At 46.4% G+C, this 26,056-nt stretch overlaps 1 protein-coding gene across 3 annotated transcripts in view; it reads right to left on the bottom strand.

Annotated features, from left to right (window-relative positions):
* Positions 1–149: 149 nt before the first annotated feature.
* Positions 150–26,056, bottom strand: part of MOCS1 (molybdenum cofactor synthesis 1) — a 36,907-nt gene continuing 11,000 nt past the window's right edge. Inside the window, exons 4-11 of one of the 3 annotated variants that reach the window (XM_027601368.2) lie at positions 10,943–11,107; positions 8,489–8,550; positions 8,037–8,148; positions 7,509–7,621; positions 6,939–7,049; positions 4,556–4,676; positions 3,965–4,012; positions 150–2,167 (exon numbers count right to left, since the gene is read on the bottom strand). In XM_027601368.2, the coding sequence (XP_027457169.2) occupies positions 1,407–2,167; positions 3,965–4,012; positions 4,556–4,676; positions 6,939–7,049; positions 7,509–7,621; positions 8,037–8,148; positions 8,489–8,550; positions 10,943–11,107 (1,493 nt within the window). In that variant the 3' untranslated portion in view covers positions 150–1,406. Of the gene's footprint in view, positions 2,168–3,949; positions 4,013–4,555; positions 4,677–6,938; positions 7,050–7,508; positions 7,622–8,036; positions 8,149–8,488; positions 8,551–10,942; positions 11,108–26,056 lie in introns of all 3 variants that reach the window. The other 2 variants (XM_027601370.1, XM_027601369.2) reach the window with 2 other exon arrangements.

The following is a 26,056-nucleotide window of genomic DNA, read 5'->3' as shown; positions in this document are numbered from 1 at the left end:
GCCTGCCTTGAAACCTGTGCATTCTTCCCGTGTGGGGATGTGAGGTGTGCTAGGGAGCAGTCATGGGGGCCGGGGGGGGTAGTTGGAGCCAGCTCATGTCTACTCTGAGAACACTAATAGTTACATTTTCAAAAGTTTTGCCAGCTGGTTCACGTTGTACGGGTAGTGTGAAATCGGCCACGGAATTTGGCCTTTTCCCAAGAGTTGGTTGTCAAACATTTGCCAGCACCCGTGCATGTAGGGTAGAGGGGAAGCAGGCAGGCAGGGGGTGCCACCGAGGATAGACCCGAAGATGCCTACCCACAGAGGAGAACCCAGCCAACCAGTCCAGTATTTGGGGACGTACAGACCAGGAACCTGTAAGTAAGTGCACCCTCTTGAGCTCTGGACAACCCCACTGGACACTTCCTGCAGGCGGTGCATCTCTAGGCCTCCCACTTCACTCCTACCTTCTCCCAAGGGAAGACGGGGGATCTACAGAACATGTGCCCCTTCGGCTTTTATAGCACCCTTCCTGCTCCTCTTTCCCCCCCGGGGGGGGGGCAGGGGAAGGGCGGGGGCATGACTTCATGGCAGCTCAGTGCCCTCCGCACAGAGAGTCCGCATTCTTGCATCTCCAAAGCTGGCATCGTGGCTTTATTTTGTGCATTGTGAGGGTGAAGGCCATCTTCAGCTCTCTTCTTTCCCTGATATGTCCCAGAATAAAGGGGTGTGGGCAGTGGGTGGAACAGCAGTGCGCAGGGCCAGGCGAGGGGTGTGCGCCTGGGGCAGAAGTCCTCAGGGCTGCTGCTATTGTATGTCCCGTTCAAGCAGAAGGGGCTGGGAAAGGGAGCTGCTAGCAGGACGAATGCAATGGTGAAGCCAAGACCCTGCAAGTTCGAGGGGGCCCAGATGCAGGCAAAACGAGGCGGGAACTGGCCCTTTCAGAGGGTTGGTGAGGGTGCAGCTCCCCAAACTCGGGAAAGCAAAACTGCTTCAGAGAAGTAGTAGAACATTCTTAATGCAAACCATGCTCTTCCCTCCTCAAAGTAGGTTCCCTCTGCTTCATGAGCCCTTATGCTCCCCCCAAGGAAGGAGAAGAGGAAACCCAAAACGAGGAGTGGAAGTTATAGACCGGGCTGTCTGAAACTGCATGGGTTCTCTGGGGGCTATTTCAGGCAATGTGATTTCTCAGCTCTCCAGCGCTGCCCGCGGCAAACCCCCCCCCCCGACCCCCGCCCCCATGACCGGAGTGCCCAGGAAGGCTGATGGGAGACATGCAGCTCAGTGGAGATGGTGTGGCGGTAAAGGGGTGGGCTGACCTCGGGCTCTTGCTAGCAGAGGTAAATAGGGACGGGGTTACAGGAACTTGCCGGAACTGCATCCCATCTTGACCTGGCTGGGCTGGAGGGTGAGGGGCAAGAACTCTAAGTCCGCTGGAAGTCCCCCCGCTGACCCCCGGTCTTGCTCAGGAGCTTGATCTCCCCCAACACGATGTCTCTGCTGACAGCCTTGCACATGTCGTACACAGTGAGGGCGGCCACGGCAGCGGCGGTCAGGGCTTCCATCTCCACCCCGGTGGGGCCCCGAGCCCGGCAGGACACCCGGATGCCCACCGCATGGCATGTGCCATCCAGCTCCAGCCCAACCTGCACGTGGCTCAGGGCCACGTGGTGGCACAGAGGAATCAGCTGGCTGGTCAGCTTGGCCGCCTGGACTCCGGCCAGCTGGGCCACCACCAGGGCATCACCCTTCTTGAGCTGGTTCTCCTGGATGAGCTTGAAGGCCACGGGCCCCAGGAGGACCATGGCTGAGGCCACAGCCACCCGCTCCGTGTCTGGCTTCCCGCCCACATCTACCATAGCCGCCCTTCCTGTTGTGTCCACATGGGTTAGTTGGTCCGAGGTTGGCAGGGGTCCTGAGGGGGAGCCAGGAGCCCGGGACACTGCACTAAGGCACTTTGGGTTGGCATCTGAGTTGAGGTGGGAACTGCAGTGTCTTTGAGGGCAGCTGGACCCCAGCCACCGCTGGGCAAGGAGAGGGGTCTGAGAAACCCAGCCTCCTTTCCACAAAATCATCATCTGGTTGGAGAAACTCCCTCTGTGTCTTATACCCTGAACACGAAAGGGGTCCTGGGAGGAAATGCTTGGAATGGCTGGTGGGGAATCTTGGAGCATCAAAAGTAACTCTGGAAAGCAAGAAGGAAAGAGAAGAAAGGCTAAGCCCAAAAGGGAAGTGTTTTCCCCCGCCTCTTCTCCCACCCTTTCCCTGCCCGCCTCGAGTTCTCACTTCCACACCGGGGAGAGAGGGGTGAAGAGCAAAGAGCACAGTGAGAAGAGGGAAAGCAGGAAGTATGCAGACAGACGGTCCAAGAATACAGGTCTGCAGCCCCTCACGGCAGGCGGTGCGCAGGGCACAGCCCCACCAGTATCTCTGGGCCCGTGGGAGTTGGGGGGGGTACTCCTGGGCTCTCCTCCACACCAACTTCCTTGTCGCCAAAGTTCCTTTCAGAAACACCTAAGGTCTGAAGACTGCAGCCTGATCACATGACGTCTCCCTGTCCCTGCATTTTTCTGGAAGCTACAGTGAGGTCTCAGCCTGAACTACCAACCAGAGTTACTCTCTCCTTTTCACATTCTCCATGAAGAGTTAACAGTAACTATCGAATTTACAGAGAAGATAGTAAGGGAAATATTGTATCTATTTCAACAATGCCTTTGAAGCCCCCTCAAGGACATCAGAAGTACCCACAGAGCGACAGGCTGATCCAAATGGTGCCAAGGGCCTTGGGAGCCTTGCAGGCTCTTGTTACCCAAAGGGTGGTCCAGTGCAGAGCCCCAGTCCCAAAACCGACTCTGAAATGACGAGATCCCCAAGCGATTCATGTGCACATGAAAGTCGGAGGCCCTGTTCTAGGCAACTCCTGGTTTTACAGAAACCAGACTAGCTTACTACTCTGTGTCCTTGAGAGGAATAATATACCTTATGAAGCAAATAGGTCTCCCAATATCCAGCTTCCCAGCTCTGGGCCCCCACCTTGCCAATGTCAGAGGTACAACCTCACTCCCAGGGAGGCCACAAAGGCATGCCCCACTCCTTGCCATCAAGGTGTGTCAGCATGGGTCGAGGCCCATCCATAGGGCTATGATGCTGGAAGTGAGGGAAGAAGAGAGATGGTCAAGTTTTCTTCCCAAGGGAGGGCTTTGGTGAGCTGCCTTCCCTTCTTTGGGAGGCTGGTATGGGAGGTAATCCTTGGACTGTCTCTGGCCCACACCAGCCTGCCTTCCTCTGGGCCGCTGCACTCACTTGGTTCCAATGCCTGGAGAAGAGAATACCTTCCCCTAGTTTTTCTCACTGCTTTCTCTTGCCTGCTGGTACAATTCAGAAGCCCAGATCTGGCTGTGGCCAAGGCCTCCCCTGCTCTTGTCTGGGCATTTGGCAGACGGGTAGCAGCATCCCTAAAGCTCCTGATGGGCCAGCCAGTTCCCCAGAGAACACACAGGACTTTATGCATATAAGTTCCCAGGAGTTAAGGAACTAGGCAGTTGAGATCCTGGCTGCCTCCTCCCTGAAAAGATCAGGAATATTCTTAGCTGGCTGCCCCAAGCTCTGCCCAGCTCCTGTAATGGCATCTAGGCTGGGAGGTTCTAGAGCCCAGGACGGGGTCTCTGTCTTAACCAGGGGTTCCATGTTCGGGGCACAACAACCTTAGTGATCATAAACCTGGAGGGCACCCTGCCTCAACTTCCAGTAAGAGACAAGGATGATTTCTGTGGACGTAGATTGAGGAGGAGCAACCCCCAGGGAAGAGAAGACACAGGAAAGCTGGAGGGTCAAGAGAAGATGGAAAAGGAGCAGAACAGACACAAGGATGTGAACATCAGGATGAAATGCAGGATCTGGGGGGTGCCCTAGGGCAGGAGCTCCAATCCCCGGGATTCCCCAGGGACAAGGGTGAGTGGTTACGTACTGATGGGTCACCCACCGATGAGGATCATGGGCCGGTTCTTCATCTGGGCAATATTGAACATGCCTGGGGTAAGGGAAAGATGGGGAGGGAGAGGAAAGCAGGAAAGGGGGAAGGGAGGGGTGGGGAAAGGAGAGTTCACTGAAACCATGGTGGACACAGTGGTATGACAACCCGGGGACATGCACTCACCTAGGCACACCCTGACAAAAAGCCCCCGCTGCAAGGTCACCCATGACAGAGCCAGAATGGGTGCCCTTGGGGGACACAGTGGATGCCTGGGACCCCGCCCCCCTGACAGAAGGCAAGATGTGGGATGAGACAGGTGCAGTGCCCCGTCCCCCCACCCTCCCTTCCCCTCTACCCGATAAAACAGCCCAAGAGAATTCAGGGCTCCCTCTCCTGCACAGGCTCTGCTGAGCCCATGCCCCCGAGGGAGGAGAACCATCACCACACCCCCGGTCTACAAGTGCCACAGGACGGACTGGGCGCCACGACGGGCACAGAGTCCCACTGGCTTCCTGCCAAGCTTTGCTCTGTCCCCTCAGCCCCTCCGGCCCATTCGGCAGCCAGCCAGCCAGCCCGGCCTTCCCCACGCCCACCTCTTACCTGCATGCTGCTGCTTCTTCCTGCCCACAGCAGCCCCGATGATCCTCAGCAGCTCCTCCTCAGAGGCCCCTGCCCGCAGGTGATCCCGTAGAGACACCTCTGAGTTCCCGAAGAGGCAGACCTGTGGGCGGTCACCATGGGGGTGAGAACATGCCTCCCTTGGCCCCGAGCCTTGGCCCCCTTGCCTAGAGTCGCCCGTGGGCTGAACGCCAGCATCCAGGCCTCCTGTGGCTGGGCCACACTCAAGGCAGGACCTTCCTGCAGGGAGGGACAGAAGCTGCTGGATGGTGAAGTCGGAGGAGCCAGAGGGGCAGGAAGCAAAATCGGACATCCCACAGCCTACATCTGATTTACAGTCAGGTCACCTTCAGCTTATAGAGCATACCATAAAGAATTACAGTTGCCAACAGAGACAGCACATAAAAATCCAGATCCATACCTTCTCCTGAGACGTTCCACAGAGTAGCCTATTGCCTTGAGCATGGACCCCAAACAGCTGGGTCCCTGCAGTCCCCCAGGCGCAGCACGACCATTTCACCCGTCCCCTCCTGGTCCCTACACTCATGGACATTACCCGCCTGCCCCTGCACCCACTCCAGTTTGTGACCTGGACTGATGGCTGAATAGCACAGGCCTGGTGGAGGTGGCACCCTGAGGCCATCCAAACTCGCCACGCCCCGCCTTCTGAGGGAGGCTGGCCGCTCTGGGGGCTCAGGGCTGGAGGAGACAGTCCCAGCAAGCAGATAACGACCCTTCTCCCGCAAAACTTTATAAAGCGTCTACTATGTGCCAGCTTTATAGAAGGCACTGTGGGCACAGAGGACAGAGGGATGTCTGTGACGCCTCTGAGGGCGGAGAGCACTAGAGAGTTACAGACAGAATCTAAGTGGAAGGCACACCTACTTCACCCTGCTGGCTAGGCCCCATCCCTCACTCCCCCACCGGGCCCCAGGGCCCACCCTCTGCCCCCAGAGGCTCCACCTTCTGAGATCCCCTCCGGCGGGCTCCTGCCTCGGTTGGCTGCTGGGCGATCAGAGCGTGACAGGAGAGAAAGATCGGGCATTGCTGCCCTGCTTCTTCCAGGCTCTGCCTTCTCAGGTGGTCACTGCTCCCCTCCACAGCTGCAGCTCCAACCAGGTGGCCACCCTGCCAGGCTACAGCTCTCCGTGGGCCCTGGGGATGCCGCTTCCTCCCTCTCCCCCAGGTGCCTCGACATCCCTTCTAAGTCCCCTTCACCCCACACTATAGATAGCCTCTCTTCAGAGCCCCACCTTCCATGTCCTGAAGGAGCCCTGACTAGATAGATGCCACCCATATTTTAGGGCAATTGCACATCTCCGGCCCAGAAAAAAAGCCCTGGCTTTTGAACAAGTGGTGGATATGGTCCCTTCTGGATGTCCAACTCCATGCATCTGATCTCTGATCTCCCTCCTCCCCCATGCTAAACGGCTCCCAAAGCCGACCGCCGCCCCCCCCCAGACGCCTTCTCAGCCCGCCCCCCGCCACCCCCCGCATGCCTTACCAAGCTCCTTCATTCCTCCTTCCTGTCCTCGCCTCCCACTCTTGCCTACATGGAACACTGTTAAAGGGCCATCTGACTAGTCTTCCTGTTTCCAAATTCAACCAGTGGGTTGTTCTTCCTCAGACATGAACGGGAGTCATGTCCTCCCTTGTCCAGAAACTGCACAGCACCCTACTGTCCACAGAACACACACTGTACATTTCACCTGGGGGTATCTGGCGTTAATCTGCCCCTGCCACATTAGCACGAACTCCAGACAAGTGTCCTCCCTCGCCCTCCTTCTCCACCCTTCAAGGTCACCAGTGTCCAGGACACGCTCCCTCAAAGCTCACCACCCTCACAGCCTGTCTGGCCACTCATCTGACACCGAATTACGCACTGCCCCACATCAGCTCTTTGTCGGGTCTTATCAATGAGACTTTGCCTCTAAAGGGAACGAGTAGGTCTACGCCTCTCAGATATTCTCCACAGGGTTGAAGGCACGGTATGTGCTGACCAGGTATGAGTAATGGACGTTGCTTTCAGAGCTGAGCCCCTGGCCTGGAAAGAGGTCCATCAGGTGGGGGCTGGGGCCCAGGGCACATCAACCCTTCACCTCTCCTCTGCCCACCTTGGTAACATCGAGCCTGGCAAATGGCTCCCAGTCAACCGGAAGTTACTTTAGGGGCCCTGGGAAGGAAGGTCATGGGTTCACTTTCACCTTCTGTCACCATGCTCCCCCCAAAATGGACCCTATTTCGCCAACCACACCATGTGCCCTGCTACCTGCTAGCCTCCCCTCCATCTGGAGTCACAGGTGGGGAAGAGAGATTGACAACACAGAAGTGGCAAGGGCGCCCTTGTGGGGAAAGGGACACTTACCTTGAGGTTCCCATCAGCCGTGATTCGCAGTCGGTTACAGGTTCCGCAGAAATGCTCAGACATGGACGTGATGAAGCTGAGCTGGCCTCGGAAGCCAGGGATTTTAAAGGCCTGGGGTGAGCAGGGAAAGAAGGGCAGTGGAGGGGATGGTGCTGCATGGGCCGCCGAGGGCACCAGAGCCCCCACTCTTCGGCCCTCTCCGGAGGAGCCCCACGGAAGGGAACACCGGTGGCCCCCAACCAACAGAAGACTCTGACACAATGCATGACCTACGAGCTCTCTGCTTGCACCTGGCCTGCCAGACAGCAAATCTGTTATGGATTTGGAGGGCCGCGGGCCACATGGCCAGAGCACCTGCCCACCACTCCCTGAAGTGCAGCCTAGGACAAGGTACTTACAGCCGCCCCATGCCCCACGCCCAGCCTGCTGCTCTGCCCACCAGGAGGCAGCTGTGAAGCCACGATCATGCCTCCCGTTACACCGTACTGCCCTGCCTCTCTGCGTTCCGACCTCAGTGCCCACTCTCTTGCGTTCCTCCTCCCGACCCAGCCCCATCCTCCTGCCCGTAACCTTGGCTGTGCTGGATTCCTCCTCAGGCAGCTTCTCCAGCTCTGGCCACTGCTGCTGGAGGGTGTTCAGCATCTCCTTGTAGCTCACCATCTTCTTGAAGTTCCACCTGTTACCTGTCTCAGGATTGGAAGCCACTGAGTCACAGAGTTGCAGGGGCCTGGGGTCTTCAGGTCCATCCTCCCACAGAGCCCAGAAATCAGTTCTGCCCCTTGCATGGGAGGGCAGGAGGCCTGGCCTAACACAGGTGGGTCAAACCGTACCAATGCCTGACATGGAGATGCCTCTGATGCCCCATCATAGCCCTGGCCCTGGCGCCTGCCCAGGCCCCTCCCCATCATCCCTGGGGAAATTCCTGCTCACACGGCAGGTCCCAGGGTCAGCAGCTCCCACAGGGTCCGCCACCTTGTCTACCCCACTCAACCCTTCCCAGGGTCCTCAGCATCCCCGCACCATGCTCTCAGCCTGGCGCTGGACCAGTTCTGCCACCAGGCCCAACCTCCTCCTCCCTCCCCACCCCAGGTCACTGACCATCGAAGGGCATGTACTCTATGAAGCGCACGTCCAGAGGGAGGCCCTCGGTCAAAGCCACGAAGTCCAGGAGCTCGTCCTCATTCAGGCCTCGCATCACCACACAGTTCACCTGGCCAGGGACAAGGGGACCACCAGGGCTGTCCCCTCTGCACTCTTTTTCAGAAATGACTTTTGGGGGTCTGGCGCCTGCCTAGGTTCTCCACTGGAGGGCCCATTCCGTGTCTCTCCCAGTTCTTAAGTTGGGAATTCCCAGGGGGTCACTGGTTTTCTCCCCTCCTTTGTAGGGTGTCAGGGGCACGCTGGATGCAGGGGGCAAGGAAGGGGATACAGCAGAGCTACAGCTGTGCCAGCCAGGGCGGGGAGCTGCCCTGGGCCTGGCCGCCGGCCGCGGACGGCCTTGCCGCACTAGAAGGGCAGAAGTCAGGTTGAAAGCAGCAGCAGGGGCTCACCTTCACAGGGCTGTAGCCAAGCTCGATGGCCTTGTGGATGCCCGCCATTACCTTCTGGAAGCCTGTGAGAAAGGAGGGAAGGGTCTGGAAACTTTCTCTTTCTCCCTCTCCCCTGCCCCCCTTACACCCGGAGGGAAGCACCAGAGCAGTAAGGAGCCTCAGAGACCCCCGAGTTCAGGGACCAGATAGTAAATATTTTAGGCTTTTTAGGCTAAGAGGTGAAATTGAGGATATTATTAGGTATATCTTGTAAAGACTGTATTGACTAATTACAGAATCTGATAATTGAGTACAATTTTTTATAACATAGCTCTACAAATGTAATGGAGGAATGGAATTCTTTTTGCTGGGATAATATTTTGCTTAACTGGGGGTTCATAGTTAATGTTCCCTATCATTAAGTTCATTATAAATATTATCTATAAAATTCACTCTTGGCTCCCAGGCTATAAAATTAAAAAAAAAAAAAAAGCAGGGGGCTGGATTTGGCTGGTGGATTGTAATGTGCCAACCCTTATCTAGGTGACCCCTCTCATTGTCCAGATGGGGAAACTGAGGCCCTGAGGAGAGGCAGTGCCCTGCTGGAGGCCTCACGCTGCGTGCCTCACCACGTCAAAAACTAATGATGTATTGTATGGTGACTAACATAACAAAATATAATTAAAAAAAACTGTATTAGTAGGTTAAAGTTTGTGACAATTGATACTCTAACTGAAATGATAATCTAATGTACAAATTATATGAAAATCAGAAATTATTATTTCCACATTTTTAAAAATATAAAAAAGATGTTTCAAAACAAAAAAAAGAACGCAGGTTTCTAGACTCCTTTTGTCAGTGCTTTACAAGTCTGTCCATTCATTCACTTTGCCCACTCTCACCGTGCACTTACTATGTGCAGCGGCTGTACCAGCACCAGTGAGCAATTAGTATGCATGTGGTTCTCCCATCTCTGTGGTTAACCCACAGTACCTGTGATCCCAGGTTGGCTTCTCCTTACTTTCCAGCTCACTCTCGGCTCACTCGTGCGTCCAAACATTTGAGCGCCTCCTGAACACTGGCCCCTACCCCATCCTGCACAGCCTGGTGACTGTGGTGGTTCACAGCTGGGCCATCCCCCTGGGGGAGGGTGGCCAGATGATGGCCTCCGTGGTTTCCCTGTAGCATTTTTAGATGGCCCGGTGAGGGAGGGAAAAGGGAGGAAAGTGCGGCTTTCATAGGAAATGCTGTTATGACAATCTAGAAGTTTCTTCCTTTGTAAAGCACTCTACCTCCAAAAGGAGGTGGTGGACACAGGAGTATAAACAGGAAGACAGCAGATCTAACGTCAGGATCTACTGTCTCCAATCCTCGTTCTAGGAAACGAGACAAGGAGGCAGGGGAGACGTGGATGTTGGGTTGGGGGGTGAAACCCAAATGCACTTTCCACCTCAGAGCCCTTGCAGGTTCCCAACTGACGTTCCCCTTCAAAGTAAGCTCCCTTGATCCAACTCCTCTTCCCACTCCCCATTACTCAAGACTCAAAGTAAATGCCTCCTCCATGGAGCCCTCCAGGTCTTCCCCGCTAGGAGTTCTCTCTCCTTCTCTGCAGCACTTTGATCGACACCACAAGACAAACAAAGGTAATCTAGTAGCATCACACATTTTGGCCTGTAAGGCAGAGCAATGTCCTGTGTGTCTCTGTCCCCTCCACAGCACCTGCAGCAGCTCTTTCCAGAGGGCAAGGACTCCATGAGCACGTCCTCAGCACGTGGGTGGTGTAAACAGGGAGTCACTGCATGGAGCAGGGGAAAGAGAAAGTGGGGCTGGGAGCTAGAAGCTGTTTCCAGAGAAGGGGAAGGATTGCTGAGAAGTCTCAGTTATGTACCACCCACCCCAAATCAAAACAAAGGCATCCAACCCCGGATACTTCCTACCCCAAACTAAAGCCCATGGCCCAAGAGACATCAGGTGCTGACCTAATGAGACCCAGGGCTCAGGGCTGCTCTACCTCCCCGACCTGTGCCCTCCGTGATGAAGCCTGGTGGGGGAGGCCGTGGCAGTGCTGGCCTTGACCCTGGCACCTCAAGGCAGCTGCTTCCACCCTGGGCTGCCCCACATTTCCTCAGAGCTCATTATAGGGTAATCAACTTGTCCCATCTGCCAGGGACTGCCTTGGTTTTAAAATGGAAAGGCTTGCACACTAGCAACCCTCTCAGTCTTGGGCACACTGGGGGCAGGGCATAAGGAGACTGGTCACCACAGGTCTTAGCATCTGATCCCCCAGATTTCCCAAGGGTATGGGTTTGGCTATAGAGACAGAAGACATCTGGCGAAGGTGAGGGGTGAGGAATAAATGCTCAGGTTTATCTGCAGCTCACACACCAAAAGGAAGCAACCAGGCCCCTTGCCATGGCTCCTGTGCTATGTGGGCCCTTGGAGGGCCGCCCTCCACTGCAAACCACACTGGCTCACCTTTCCTGCGAACGATGAACTCAAATTTGGCCGGCACCAGTGTATCCAGGCTGATGTTGATGGCACTGAGACCAGCCTTCTGAAGCTGAGGGAGCAGCCGGGCTAGGTTGATGCCGTTGGTGGTGATGCCAATGGTCCTCAGCCCCTCCAGCTGGTGGAGCTGAGCTGTAGAGAGAGCAGAGGGGGGGAAGTCAGTCTGTTTATTCCCGGTGAGGCTGGGAGAAGGGCTGGAAGAAGAAACTCCAAGTCCAAATAAGATGGATGGAAAAGGGTTTCTCTGTGCTCTTCTGTTAACTGGGTTTAACTTAATAAAAACAAAAAAAATAATAACTCTGATAAAAATAACCAAGAGATTAAACACTGAGTGCTCACTCTGCTAGAGGCCCTGCTGAGGGCTTTGCGGGCCTTAGCTCATTGAAGCCTCACAACAAGGGTTATCCCCATTTACTAGATAAGGCAAGAGAGACTTGGAGAGATTAAGAAAATTGCTTAAAGTCACACAGCTAGTAAGAACGGCTGAGATTCAAATCCCTGTGTACTTGACTCCAAGACTATGCTCTCAGTTAACCAACTCATAGATGCCCATACTCTGCATAGGAGAAACAAAGAAGTGTTTGGATTATTTGCTAAACCGCCTCCTCCATTCCACCCCAAGTCCCTAGACATAACAGAAGGATGAAAAAAGAGTCCACAATAGCACTGGAAGGCGAGAAAGAATGCCAGGGAACCTGGAGTCCCAGGATCAAGTCCCACATTGGACTCCCTGCTCAGCAGGGAGTCTGCTTCTCCCTCTGACCCTCTTCCTTCTCGTGCTTTCTAAACTCTCATTCTCTCTCTCTCAAATAAATAAAAAAAAAATCTTAAAAAAAAAAAGAAGGAGCATTCCTCAACATAATAGAAACCATATATGACAAGTCTACAAACTAACATCTTAGTCAATGGTGAAAAGCTGAAAGCTTTTCCTCTAAGATCAGGAACAAGACAAGGATATTTGTTCCTGCCACTTTTATTCAACATAGTACTGGAGGTCTTAGCTAGACCTTAGGGAGGAAAAAAGAGATACAAGGCATCAAACTGGAAGGGAAAAAGTAAAGCTATCACTATTTGCAGATGACATATAGAGAAAACCCTAAAGAAGCCACCAAAAAAACATTAGAACTAATAAATGAATTTAGTATAGTTACAGGATACAAAAATCAATATACAAAAATTTGTTGCATTTCTATATAGTAATAACAAATTATCATAAAGAGAAATAAAGAAAACAATCCCATTTATAACTGTATCCAAAAGAACAAAATACCTAGAAATTAATTTAACCAAGGAGGTGAAAGACCTCTACACAGAAAACTCTTAAGACATTAATGAAAGAACTGAAGAAGACACAATAAATGGAAAGATATTTTGTGCTTACGAACTGGAAGAATCAATATTATTAAAATGTTCATATTACCCAAAGCGATCTACAGATTCAAAGCAACCTCCATCAAAATTCTGGCATTTTTCACAGAAATAGAACAATCCCCAAAATATGTATAGAACCACAAAAGGCTCTAAGTAGACAAAGCCATGTTGAGAAAAAAGAACAAAGTTGAAGACATCACACCCCCTAATTTCAAACTAAATTATAAAGCTATAGTAATCAAAACAGTATGGTATTGGATAAAAACAGACATACAGATCAATAGAAATGAATACAGAGCCCGTATGTAAACCCATGCACACATACCCAATTTATGACAAAGGAGCCAAGAATATGCAATGGGGAAGGGAGAGTCTCTTCAGCACAGGGTGTTGGGTAAACTGGATAGCCACATGCAGGAGAAAACTGTACCACTACCTTACACCATGCACAAAAATTAACTCAAAATGGATTAAAGACTTGATCTGAAACCATAAAACTCCTAGAAGAAAACAGGGGTGGTAAGCTCCTTGACATCAGTGTTGGTGATGATTTTTTGGAGTTGGATGATTTTTTGGAAGCAAGAAAGGCAAAAATAAACAAGTGGAAAAACATCAAACTAAAAAGCTTCTGTTTACAAAGGAAACCATCAACAAAATAAAAAGGCAACCTACTGAATGGGAGGATATTTGTAAACCATATATCTGATAAGGGGTTAATATGTAAAATACATAAAGAACCCATACAACTTGACAGCAAAAACCCAACAATCCAATTTAAAATGGGCAGAGGATCTGAACATTTTTTCCAAAAAAGATATATAAGATGGCCAACAGATATATGAAAAGATGCTCAACATCACTCATCATCAAGGAAATGCAAATCAAAACCACAGTGAGATATCACCTCACACCTCTTAGGAATGGCTATGATCCAAAAGACAAGAAATAACAAGTGCTGGTAAGGATATGGAGAAAAGAGAACCCTTGTACAATGCTGGTGGAAATGTAAACTGATGCAGCCACTATGGAAAACAGTACAGAGTTTCCTCAAAAACTTAAAATTAGAACTACCATATGATCCAACAATTCAACTTCTGGGTATTTATCTGGAAAAAAAAACCCACAACAAAAACACTAACTCAAAAAGATAATATGCACCCCCATTGTTCACTGCATTATTTATAAAAACCAAGACATGGAAACAACCTAAATGTCCACTGATGACGAATGGATAAAAAATAATGTGGTGTATATATATATACATTGGGATGTTATTTCACCATAAAAAAGAAGTCTTGCCATCTGTAACAACATGGATGGACCTTGAAGCATATGCTAAATGTAATAAGTCAGACAGAGAAAGATAAATACCATGTGAGCTCATTTGTATGTGGAATCCAAAACCAAAGAAAACTGAATTCACAGATAAAAGAGAACAGATTGCTGGTTGCCAGAGGTGAGGGATAGGGCGTGAGCAAAATGGGTGAAGGGGGTCAAAAGGTACATACATCAGTTATAAAATAAATAAGTCATGGGGACGTAATTTACAGCATGGTGACTATAGTTAATAATACTGTATTGTATATTTGAAAGTTGCTAAGACAGATCTTAAAGGTTCTCATAACAAGGAAAATGATGATAATTGTGTGTACTGATAGATGTTAACTAGATTTATCGTGTTCATTTTGCAATATATACAAATATTGAATCATTGTGTTGTACACCTGAAATTAACAATGTTATATGTGAATTATAGGTCAAAAAATATCAGAGTTAATATCCTCAGAAGGATAAATATCGCATCCTGAAAACAAGAACAAGAACTAATTAGAACTCTTGAAAATAAAAGTATAGTTATAGAAAGAAAAAAAAAACAACTAGGGTACCTGTGTGGTTCAGTCAGTTGAGCATCTGACTCTTGATTTCAGTTCAGGTCATGATCTCAGGGTCCTGGGATTGAGCCCCAAGTTGGGCTCCATGCCCAGCAGGCCATCTGCTTGAGATTCTCTCTCTCCCTCTTCCTCTCCTGCTTGTGCACTCACTCTCTCTCAAATAAATAAATAAATCTTTGAAAAGAAAAAAAAAAACTAGATGGAAAAATAGAATGGACACCTATGAAGAAGAGCAAATGAGCAAGCTGGAATTGAGCAAAGGAATTTTCCCATAATTGTATACAAAATAACAATGCAATGGGACTAAAAAAGAACACCAAAAAATAAAACCCAAGGCTTATATTTAAATCTAGAAAAAAGATATTGTGTAAAAATGTCCACAGTAGCTACATTTGATCAGGAGGATTACAGGTGATTTTTATATTCACTTATCTAGAGGTAAAATTTATTTCAAACTACTTGAATGCATGAATCTTGGTGAACAATCAGCTCAGCTCTATGCGAGTACAGAAACGAGAAGTAAAATGCCCAAGACAAGCTGGACTGAGAAAAAGACAACAGCAGATGACAAAGTTAACACCCATTTTAGGTAGGGGTGTATGGAAATGCACATGCTCATGATATAAAACCATAATTATATAACTTTTCTGGAGATAAGCTCTGTATCTGGAGGGTAGTGTATGGAACCTTAAAAAGCCTGTGGCCTGAAATTTCACTTCTAAGAATTTAACCTAAGGAAATAATTAAGGATGTGAACAATATCTATAAGAACGTTTATTAGAGAACAATATATAATAAAAGGAAGAGGGAAATCATCCAGATAGCCAACAACAGAAAACCGGCTAAATTATGCTTTGTCTAGATGATGGAATATTATGTAACCAAAAAATGACTGCAAAATCATGTTAGGGAAGTTGGGAAATATACATGTTATATTAAAGTCCAGGTTGAAACCAGTAGTTAGAAATCAGATAACAAAGCAAAATGACAGGCAAGTCACCAAACCAAAATGTTAACAGTTGTTATATTGGGGTAGTAGTGATATTCTTTTTGCTTATTTGAAATAAACATGCACTATTCTTGTAACTAGAAAATAAAAGTTTAAAAATAAAAGTTGTTGTTTTAAAAAGTGTGAAAATTAATCATGGGAAACCCCACTAAAATGAAGTTGGGAGGTTCCCGCAGGGGGAGCTCTCAAGCTCTACCACTCAGAGTCACTTGCGAACCCAACAGGAAGAGAGGGACTTGACCTTGCAAATGGATACTACTTTACTTTGCCAGCTTCAGAAAGAAACACTTTCCTTCTCCCTCTGGCAACAGCTCAGCCAATGAGAAGGCACTATACTTCCAACTCCCTGTTGATTCCAATGGGTTTTTCCTTTATAGCAGCCTTCCTGACTTACCCCCTTTCTCCATAAAAAGCCTACCTCTCCTTTTGTTCTCCAGACTCGCCTCTGGTTTTGCCACAGCTTGTCTGTCCCAGATTGCAATTCTCTTTCATCCCCGAATAAACCCGTTCCTGCTGGTAAAATAACGGGCAGTTTTTATTTTTAATGTTAAAAAAAGAAAGAGAAGAGCTTTACTGTGGGAAAGTAAAATATGGAAAATTAGCAGTAATTGGCTCCCTTTAGCAAATCAACTCTGAAGAAACAGAGAGAGAATCTAGGAACTTTTACAAAATGAAAATCTCAAGGAACACCGGAAGAAGAGTGCTTCTGAACGGGTGCGGGGGAGGATGTTTGTAACCTGGGGTTGAAGGCAACTAGCAGAGAAAGTAAGCAGTTCAAGGAAAATAAGACAGTTCAAGCACGATTCTTGCCCTCACCCACTGATGCCTCAGAACAATCATTGTGTGTCCCTTCACTGAAGAAATCGGTGTCAACCACCCCAGAGCACCAGCTGGGGAATCCACTGGAGGTAAACTCAGGGAATCTGCCAGGGCCTTTCTGGAAGAGGAGTTGAAGCCTTAGGCATTCATTCCTCCATCTACCCCCTCCAAAGCCCCAGAACTGGTGGATTAAAATCAAGGGTAATTGCCTCCTTCCAAATCTGCTTCTAGCTGAGGGTTTGAAGGTGAAGACCTGCAGGGTTGCCATATTACAGAATGGTAGGAGGTGCCGTTCTCATCATCATCTAAATGAATACTGACTCCCGGAGTTGTGTAGTATATGACTCCATGCAGTCACACATAGCAAGGCCAGTTGTTTGGTGGGGAGAGTACAAACATGAGTGGGTAACTGTGATATTCTCAGTTCTTTAGCCCCATGGGCCTATCAGAGATGAAGATCTGGCCTTAAATCTTTTTCTATTAAGTAGTGCCATACAGAATAGCAAATATTCTCAGGGGAACAAATTTACCAGCTAAACGAAGGAAACTCTTAAGAAGGATAACTAGTGCTCCTTGCCCCCCCCAAAAAAAAACCTATAAAACAGATACCAATAGAAGGAAAATGACTAAAACAGACTGATGTGAGAGAAACATGATCAATACAGTAAAAGAAATAACAAAGGATATTAACATGAAAAATTATCATAAAAAACAAGGGTAAAGACATAGTAGATAAAAGCCTAATCATGAAATAACACAAGAAATAAGATACACAGTAATATGAGAAGATAATATGAGAAGATAAGATTTAGGGCTCTCCCAGGAAAAGGAGAAAGAGAGAGGTGCCTGGGTAGCTCAGTGGGTTAAGCGTCTGACTCTTGGTTTTGGCTCAGGTCATGATCTCAGGGTGTGAGATCGAACTCTGAGTTGGGCTCTGCGTGCAATGCGGAGTTTGCTAGACATTCTCTCCCTCTCCCTCTGCCGCTAGCCCTGCTTGGTCTCTCTCTTTCTCTAAAATAAATAAAATCTTTGAAAAAAAAAAAGAAAAAGAGGAAGAGAATAAGAAATCAAAATATAATTTAAATACTGTGGAGGCTATAAATAGAAGGGGCAACATCCAGATAACAGAGGTCCCAGAAAAAAAAATAAGCTGGCAAGGAGGAACTATCTGAAGAAATAATGGAGAGAATTTCCCCAAATTTAAAACAAATGGCTTAGTACTGAAAGAGCAATTTCATTGTCAACAGGACAAGTGAGGAAAAGCCTATTCTAGGGATATTATATCAAAATTTAAGAAAATCAGATACAAATAAACCACTCTAATAACTTCCAGAGAGAAAGAACATAGCATCTACCAAGAGCAAGAACCAGACCGACATCAGACTTTTCCCAACAGCAATACTGGCTGTCAGGGGACAATGCAGTGACATTCTTAAAAGAACAAAGGAATGAAACTTGAACCTAAAATTTTATATGCATTCAAATAACATTATAAAACTACTACTCTACTACTTTAAAACATTATAAAAATTACCTGTCAGATTTAATTAGATACACCACCAAAATTAGATTCACCATTAGACACACATCAAACAACTTTTAGAGAGAATACTCAAATAAAATGAGAAACCAATTCAACAGATGCTGCAGGAATTACGGGAATATGGGGTGATCAAATACCTTGGTAATTCCTTAAAAAACAAAAAACAAGAAAAACACTTTTCTTTTTCTTTTTTTTTTTTTTAAAGAAAAGCCAAAGGGAAGGGATCCTGCTCAGACCACCCACAGGGGAAATCTGCTCTTGATTAGGGTGGCCAGGCCTGAAGGAGAGTAGTAACTGCTGGGATAGACCAGTGTGAGACCTTGTGGGGGAACTAGGAAGCCTGGAGGATTGGGGGGAGCCAGGACATTGGGGTTCCAGCTATGGCTGGCACAGGCCACACCCTCCAATCTCCTAGGGACTGTGCATTAGGGGAACAAGAGCACAGGGAAACCACAACAGAGTCAGGAAGCAGTGGGAGGGTTTTATTAAACTGCATTACATAACTTCCCCAAGCCGCTGTGAGTGTCGGCATCCGCTTGGTTTGTTGTTATCTTAAAGGATACAGAATGCTTACAAGAGACACAGAGGGGGCCCCTGGGTCCCCTGAGTCAGTTAAGCATCTGACTCTTGATTTCAGCTCAGGTCATGATCTCAGGGTCATGGGATCGAGCCCCACATCAGGCTCCGAGCTCAGCAGGGAGTCAGCTTGTCCCTCTCCCTCTAGCCGTCCCACTTGCTTGCTCTCTAATAAATAAAATTGCTAAAAAATTTTTTAAAGAGGGAGTGCCTGGGTGGTTCAGTCAATTAAGTGTCTGCCTTCAGCTCAGGTCATGATCCCAGGGTCCTGGGATCGAGTCCCGCATGGGGCTCCTTGCTCAGCAGGGAGTCTGCTTCTCCCTCTGCCCCTTCCCCCAACTTGTGCTTGCACGTGTGTTCTCTCTCAAAAATAAATAAAATCCTTAAAAAATTTTTTTAAATTAAAATAAAAGAGAGACACAGATGGGCAGCTTAGTCCTAATAACCTAGAGATAAAATTCTAGAAAATATCAACAGTAAGGGTGGAGTGAGGGATGACAAAATCAAGGACCTGAGAGTGTGTTACAGTACTTGTCTTGTTCGAGAGAAGAAGGAGGGATCATTTATTTAAAAGCCAAAAGGGAGGAAATAGAAACATAGAAAAAGTATGACAGATAAAAGACTATAGAAACAAGTCCAAATATTTCAATAGTTACATTAAAGTTACCTAGAATCAACTCACTAGTTAGGTCAGAGACTGTCAAATTTGACAAAAGAAACACAAGTAATAGCTATGGGCTGTCATAACAGATCTAAAGCATAAGAACATAAAAAAGTTTGAAGTAAAAAGGTGAAGCCAGATACAATGGTCTTACTAGAGTCAAAAGCAAGCTGATATAACTTCAGTAAAATAAAATACATAGACCTTAAAGACCCAAAGTATCATTATAGAGAGAGCTACTACATAGTGATAAAAGATCCAATTCATGAAGAAGACATAACAATTCTAATCACATATGAACCTAATAAAATCACCTCTACTATATATAAAGTAAAAACAAATGGGACCTCTGGGAGAAATTAACAAGTCTACCCACTTATTTATTATTGGCAAGCCAAACAGGTAGAAAGTCAGCAAATGGAGATAGCCAAAGGTCTTAACAATAAAATTAACAAGCTGGATCCAATGAACAAATATAGATGTCCCCGTCCAGTAATTAAATAACCATTCTCTGCAAGCACACACAGAACGTTTATAAAAACTGCCAATATACTAGGTCAGAAAGAAAGCCTCAATAAATTTTAAAGAATAATTATCATATAGATAAGATCTCTAAATACTACATAATTATAATAAAATATAAATGAAAAATCCTCACATATTTAGAAATTAAAAATAGTATATAAATATGTCATAGATCAAAGTACAAATCAGAATAAAAATTACTTATAACTAAATGTTATGAAAGCAATAGGCTACACCAGGATGGAAGACAGAAGTAATAAAACAGAATACAAATATACAGTAAGATTCAACAAATCCAGAAGTTGGTTTGTTAAAGACTAGCACAATAGACAAATGTCTGGCAAGATTTATCAAGAAACAAAAAAGAGATAAGGTACAAATAAAACATAGTTAAGATTTAAAAAACCAAAACTGCAAGTAAAACAGATTAAAAAATAAGAAAATACTATCAATTTCATACCAATAAATTTGAAATCAGAAATAATGACAAATATCTAAAAAAAAAAAAAAAAAGATAGAACTACCAAAACTGACTCTAAAAGAAGTCAAGAATTTGACTAGTGTAATAACTATCAAAGGCATTGAAGCTCAGTTAGAAATCTCCCTGCAAAGAATACACCAGGCACAATTTTACAGGTAAGATCAAATTGTCAAAGAAGTGATTATCACAGATTAACACAAACTCTTGCAGATGAAAAAATAAGAAGGAATACTATGTGCTGTGGTTATAAGTTTGTCCCCTGCCCCCACCCCCAAATTCACATGTTGAATCCTAATGCTCAATGTGATGGTGTTAGAAGGTGGGGCCTTTGGGAGGTGATTAGGTCTTGAGGGTGGAGGCATTAGTGCTCTGATACGAGAGATCCCACAAACCTCCTTCTGCCATGTGACCATACAATGGGTAAGTCTGTGACCCAGAAGAGAGCTCTCACTTGACCATGCTGGCACCCTGATCGTGGATTTTCAGCCTCCAGAACTATGAGAAATAAATGTTTGCTGTTTATAAGCTACCTAATCTATATTTTGTTAGAGCAGCCTGAATGGACTAATACACTACCCAATTCATTCTTTGAAACCTAATATCACAATCAGTTAAGGCAGGAATGAGGAAGGCAAATTACATGCCCATTTCACTCATGGATATAGATGCAAAAACTTAAAGTATCAATAAACTGAATCTAATAGTAGATAAAAGCACAGTTTACCATGACTAGGTTGGATGTACTACAGGAGTAATATAAGAAAAGCCATAATGTCATTCAGAGTAATAGCATACAGGAAAAAAAAAAAATAGATCATCCTAACATACATAAAAAAGTACATAACTTAAAAAAAAATTTAAACTAGGAAGGGAACTTCATTATTTGACTAAAGTTACTTGTGAAAAAAAATATTCTAAATGGGGAAACGTTAGGAGCATTCTCCTATTACTACTACTATTCAAAATTACACTTGAGATCTTAGATATTGCAATAGGACAAGAAAAGGAAATTAAAAGCAATAGATAAGGGGAAAAAATTCCCTTAGTTGCAGATGATGTGGTTGCTAGTATAGAAAACTCCAAAGAATCTAAACAGACATATTTTCCTAACTTTCCTATCAATGCTATAATATATCAAAAACAATTAGAAAGTGTTATTTAAAAAAAAAACAAAAACGATACTATCCATCAGAATCCTATCATAAAACAGAATTAATCCCAGATGGTTAAAATGAAGACTTTAATGAAAGGACTACTTGCCATGGTATGGCCAGAATTAAGGGCTCCAACAATGAATAGTACAGCACTCAGACTAGCAACATTGGGGATCCATTACCATGCCTAGGGCCAAAGGCACATGGAGAAGAAATTAATTTAGGAGTCCAACTAAGTCATCATGGAGGCAAGGATGCCCTGTGGGAGTCCTGGAGGGAATTCAGCTACTGTCAAAAAACCCTGTGCAGAAACTCAAATGCACCAGAAACCCAATAGGCAAGGACACCCTGGGTGACCCTAGGGGTCAGCCACCTAGAGCCAAGAGAAGGGCAAAGGAAGTAGATGACTGTGGGAAGGTGGGGGTATGAACAAAAGAAGATGTCAATTCTCACCAATTTGATATATAGGTGTAATGGCATTAAAATCCCAACAGATACAAAAGCAATGAACCCTCTTAAAAGAAAATTACAAAAACAATTCCATTTACAATATCAAAAAGAATAAAAGACTTAGGAATTAACTTAACCGAGGAGGTGAAAGGTTTCTACAATAACAACTATAAAACATTGCCAAAAGAAATGAAAGTTAAATGGACATGCATCATGGATCAGAAGACTTAATACTGTTAACATGACAATACTACCTAAAGAAATCTAAGGATTCAATGCAATCTCTATCAAAAGCCAACGACATTTTTTATGGAAATAGAAAAAAAACACCCTAACATTTGTATGGAATCTCAAGAAAGTCCAAATAGCCAAAACAATCTTGAAAAGAGAAGAACAAATGGGAGACACACTTCCCTGGTTTCAAAGCCTATCATGAGGCTACAGTAATCAAAACAGGGTGGTATTGGCATAGACATATACACCAATGGAATACAGTCCAGAAATAAACCCTGCATATATGGTCAGATGATTTTAAGGGTGCCTAGATCATTAAGTGGGGGAAGGACAGTGTTTTCAACAAATGGTGCTAGGAAAATTGGATATGCACATGCCAAAGAATGAAGCTGGACCCTTACCAAACATCATATTCAAAAATAACTTGAAATGCTTCAAGGACTGAAATGTATGTCCTAAAACCATAAAACTCTTGGAAGAAATCATAGTATAAAAGCTTTGTGACACTGGATTTGGCACCGGTTTCTTGAATGTGACACCAAAGGCACAGGCAACAAAACAAATAGACTAACTGGACTTCAGGAATATTTAAAAATTTTGTGCATCAAAAGACACTATCTACAGAGCAGCCACAGAATGGGAGAAAAATATTTCTAAATCGTGTATCTGATAAAGGGTTAATATCCAGAATATTAGAGAATTCCTAAAATTCAGCAACAACAAAACAACCCAATTCAAAAATGGGTGAAGGATTTGAATAGACATTTCTCCAAAGAAGATATATGAATGGTCAATACGCACATGAAAAGCTGCTCAACATCACTAATTATCAGGGAAATGCAAATTGAAATTACAGTGAAATACCACCCCATACCCATTAGTATGGCTACTATCAAAAAACAAAACAAAAACAGAAAAAACAAGTGTTAGTGAGGACATGGAGAAAGTAGAACCCTGTGCACTGTTGGTAGGAATGTAAAATGGTACAGCTGCTGTGGAAAAGAGTATGGGTGTTCCCTCCAAAAATTAAAAATAGAATTACCAGCTGACCCAGCAATTCCACTTCCACAATCCCTTTGAAAGCAGAATTTCAAAGAGATACTTCTACACCCATGTTCCTAGCAGCATTATGGTGGAAGCAACCCCAGTTGAGCAAATGAATGGATTATCAAAACATGGTATATACCTAAATATTATTCAGCTTTAAAAAGAAATGCTGCAATATGGTATAACATGGATGAATCTTGAGGACATTATGCTAAATGAAATAAGCCAGAGACAAAAAGACAAATGCTGCATGATTCCACTTATATGAAATTCTTAGGGTAGCCCAAATCATAAAGACAAAGCATAATGGTGTTTGCCAGGGGCTGGGGAGAGTGGAGAATGGGGAGGTATTTTATTTTATTTTTTTAAGATTTTATTTATTTATTCATGAGAGACAGAAAGAGAGAGGCAGAGGGAGAAGCAGGCTCCCAAGGAGCAGGGAGCCCGATGCGAGACTCGATCCCAGGACCCTGGGATCATGACCTGAGCCAAAGGCAGACACTTAACCATCTGAGCCACCCAGGTGCCCTGGGGAATTATTTTTTAATGGGTACAGAGTTTCAGATTTACAAGATGAAAAGCTATGGGAATGGATGGTGGGGATGTGAATGTACTTAATACCACTGAACTGTTTCCTTAAAAATAGTTAAGATAGGGGCACATGAGTGGCTCAGTCAGTTAAGCGCCCGACTCTTGATTTCGGCTCAGGTCAGAATCTCAGGGTCATGAGATCGAACCCCGGATCAGGCTCCAAGCTCGATGTGGAGCCTGCTTAAGATTCTCTCTCCCTCTCCCTCCACCCCACCCTGCCTACTCACGTGTATATGTGTGCGCATGCGCTTTTGCTCTCAAAAAAAAAAAGTTAAGATGGTAAATTTTATGCTATGCGTATTTTAACACAATAAAAAGAGAAAAAGAAAAAAAGAATCCAAACAGAATTTTCCATGGAACTTGCTGATTCTAAAATGTCCATGGACAAAGCATAGCTAAAGGACTGCTAAAGAATAAAGAGAATCTGCTTGACCAGGTAGTGGCCTTCCTGTGAAGCTGCAGTGCTGAAGGCTGTATGACATTGGCATTGAGACAGACAAGCTAACCAAAGAACAGCACACAATGCACAAAGGCACACATGGCAGATTTATCGAGGAAGCAGAGGCTTCAATAAGAAGGAACTAGAGAAAATGACTATCACATGGAAAAAAAAAATGAAACTGGATTCTCAAAAACCAGCCACAGATGAACTAAGGACTTAAATATGCAAAAAGCAAAATTTTAACTGTTTTAGTGGAAACAAGAGAGCTGTTCTGACCTTGAGTGAAGTGTTTCCTTTAAAAGATGTAAAAAGCACTGACCATAAAGGACAAAACTGATCCACTGAAGAACTGCCATTGATCAAAAGAATTATTATACAAAATGTTGCTTATTTTTTCAAACTGGGAAGAGACATTTGCAACATAAGTAAATAACTTTTACCAAACCAATATGAAAGAACAATTACAACAGAAAGAAGAGAAAGAGGGGCAGAAGACAGGAGGTGGTATTACACAGGAAAAGAAAGATATCTGGGGTTGATAAACACGATGAGAGATGCTTGACCTCCTTAAACAGGGAAATACAAATTAAGACCAAATAAAATACCATTTCATCCTCATTCAATTGGCAAAAATCCAGAATAAGAATACTGAGCGCTGAGGAGGACGTGGGTCAGAAGAAGCTGGAACAAACGCTCTGTAAGATAACGCCAAATTGTTTTCCAAAGTTAAACATTCACCCATTCTACCAGGCAACAATCCCACTCCTACAGGAAGTGCACTCCAGGACACACGAACGAGAATAAAAAATGTTCTAAACAGTGCTACTTGACATGTCAAAACGCTGGAAACAGCCCAAACGCTCCCTAGCAGGATAAAGGGTGCTATCTTCACACAGTGGAATGGCAGAGAAAAGGAACGAATTGCAACTCAGGAGGACGTGTACGAAGTCCGGTTGCATGGAAAGAGGAAGCCCTGAAAGACACTCGGCACGGTCCTCATCAAGTTCAAAAACACTTCTCTCATTTTTTAAAAATGAGGTAAGGAATGATAAATACAAAAATCCCAAACTGTCACTGTCCGACGTGACAGCCGTTGGCTGTGTGTGGCAATATCAATTAATTAAGATGTAATGAAGTTACATCGATTCAGTTACGATTCAGTTCCTCCGTCACACCAGCCAAGTGCCCAAGGCTGCGTGTGAGCCCTGGCAACCGTGTCACACAGCACAGATGGCGAAGAGTGCCACCAGCCAGAAGGGTTCTGGTGGGCAGTCCTGCTCTAGACAGCTCTGCTGAAAAAGAAGGGGTAGAGGAACTCGTGCACACACAAGCCAGGGTTGGGGGTGGGGGGGTGGGAAGCGCTGGGGAGTCTGGGTTGGCCCAGGGGGATCACAGAAATGGCACATGGGGAGCCAGAGCGGGCCGGGCAGTCTTCCCCTGGGGAGTTCTGCAGCACCAGGCCTGAGACGGACAGTGCTTCGGGCAGGGATCCGAAGTGATTGGGGACAGCAGGCTCCGACAAACCCGCAACCCTTTCACTCTACACCCTTGGGTGGGGTCCCTCGCTACTCCCACCTGGGAGGGTGGGGACAATGTTGGTGAGCATCCCAGCTCTGAGTGCTATTCCCTCCCCTCCCCTCAGCCCTGTTTCCCCACTAACACCCGCCCAGCCCTGCCCTTCAGGGCAGCTTTGCTCTGAGGAAGTGCCTCTGGGCAAGACCAAAGTTGCTAGGCTGAGAGATGTCAAAGTGTCAGCGAGCACAGCGCCCCAGCAATCCACAACCTAACAGCTGTCTTCTTTTGCAGCCCTGAGGGGAAAGGGGGGGCTGTCTTTCCCAGTCAACCGGCACTCTGGGGAGTGGGAGGTAAATCCTCCTTAGCAGGTCACTGCGGTGGGGGCCTTGTCCCACCTAACATCTGCGTGCTGATCAACCCTTATTGGTCAGCCAGTTCCCATGACCAAATGGGCCATCACAGCAGGAAAGGCCCTTGAAGTGGCCAGTGCACAGATGAGGACACTGAGGTTCAGAGTGGGGAAGGAATCTGCACAAGTTCCCCTGGTTGGGCAGGGGCAGAGAGGGAACAGGGCTGCCAACTCTCCTGGCTTCCATTCCTGCCACTATGCAGGTCAGCGGCTACTATGGAAAGGCCCGTGTCCTCATGTCTGTACTCAGTCATCCCTCTGCTCTCCCACAGGCCCTGGCATGGAACACGGGTTTAAGATGGAGCTCATGCCAGAGTGCAGATGTGGCCTGAATGAGGGGGCTGGGCCTGGCAGTCAGCCGG

Source organism: Zalophus californianus, chromosome 7 (assembly GCF_009762305.2).
Source record: "Zalophus californianus isolate mZalCal1 chromosome 7, mZalCal1.pri.v2, whole genome shotgun sequence".
NCBI lineage: Eukaryota > Metazoa > Chordata > Mammalia > Carnivora > Otariidae > Zalophus > Zalophus californianus.
This window is presented reverse-complemented; position numbering and strand designations above follow the sequence as displayed.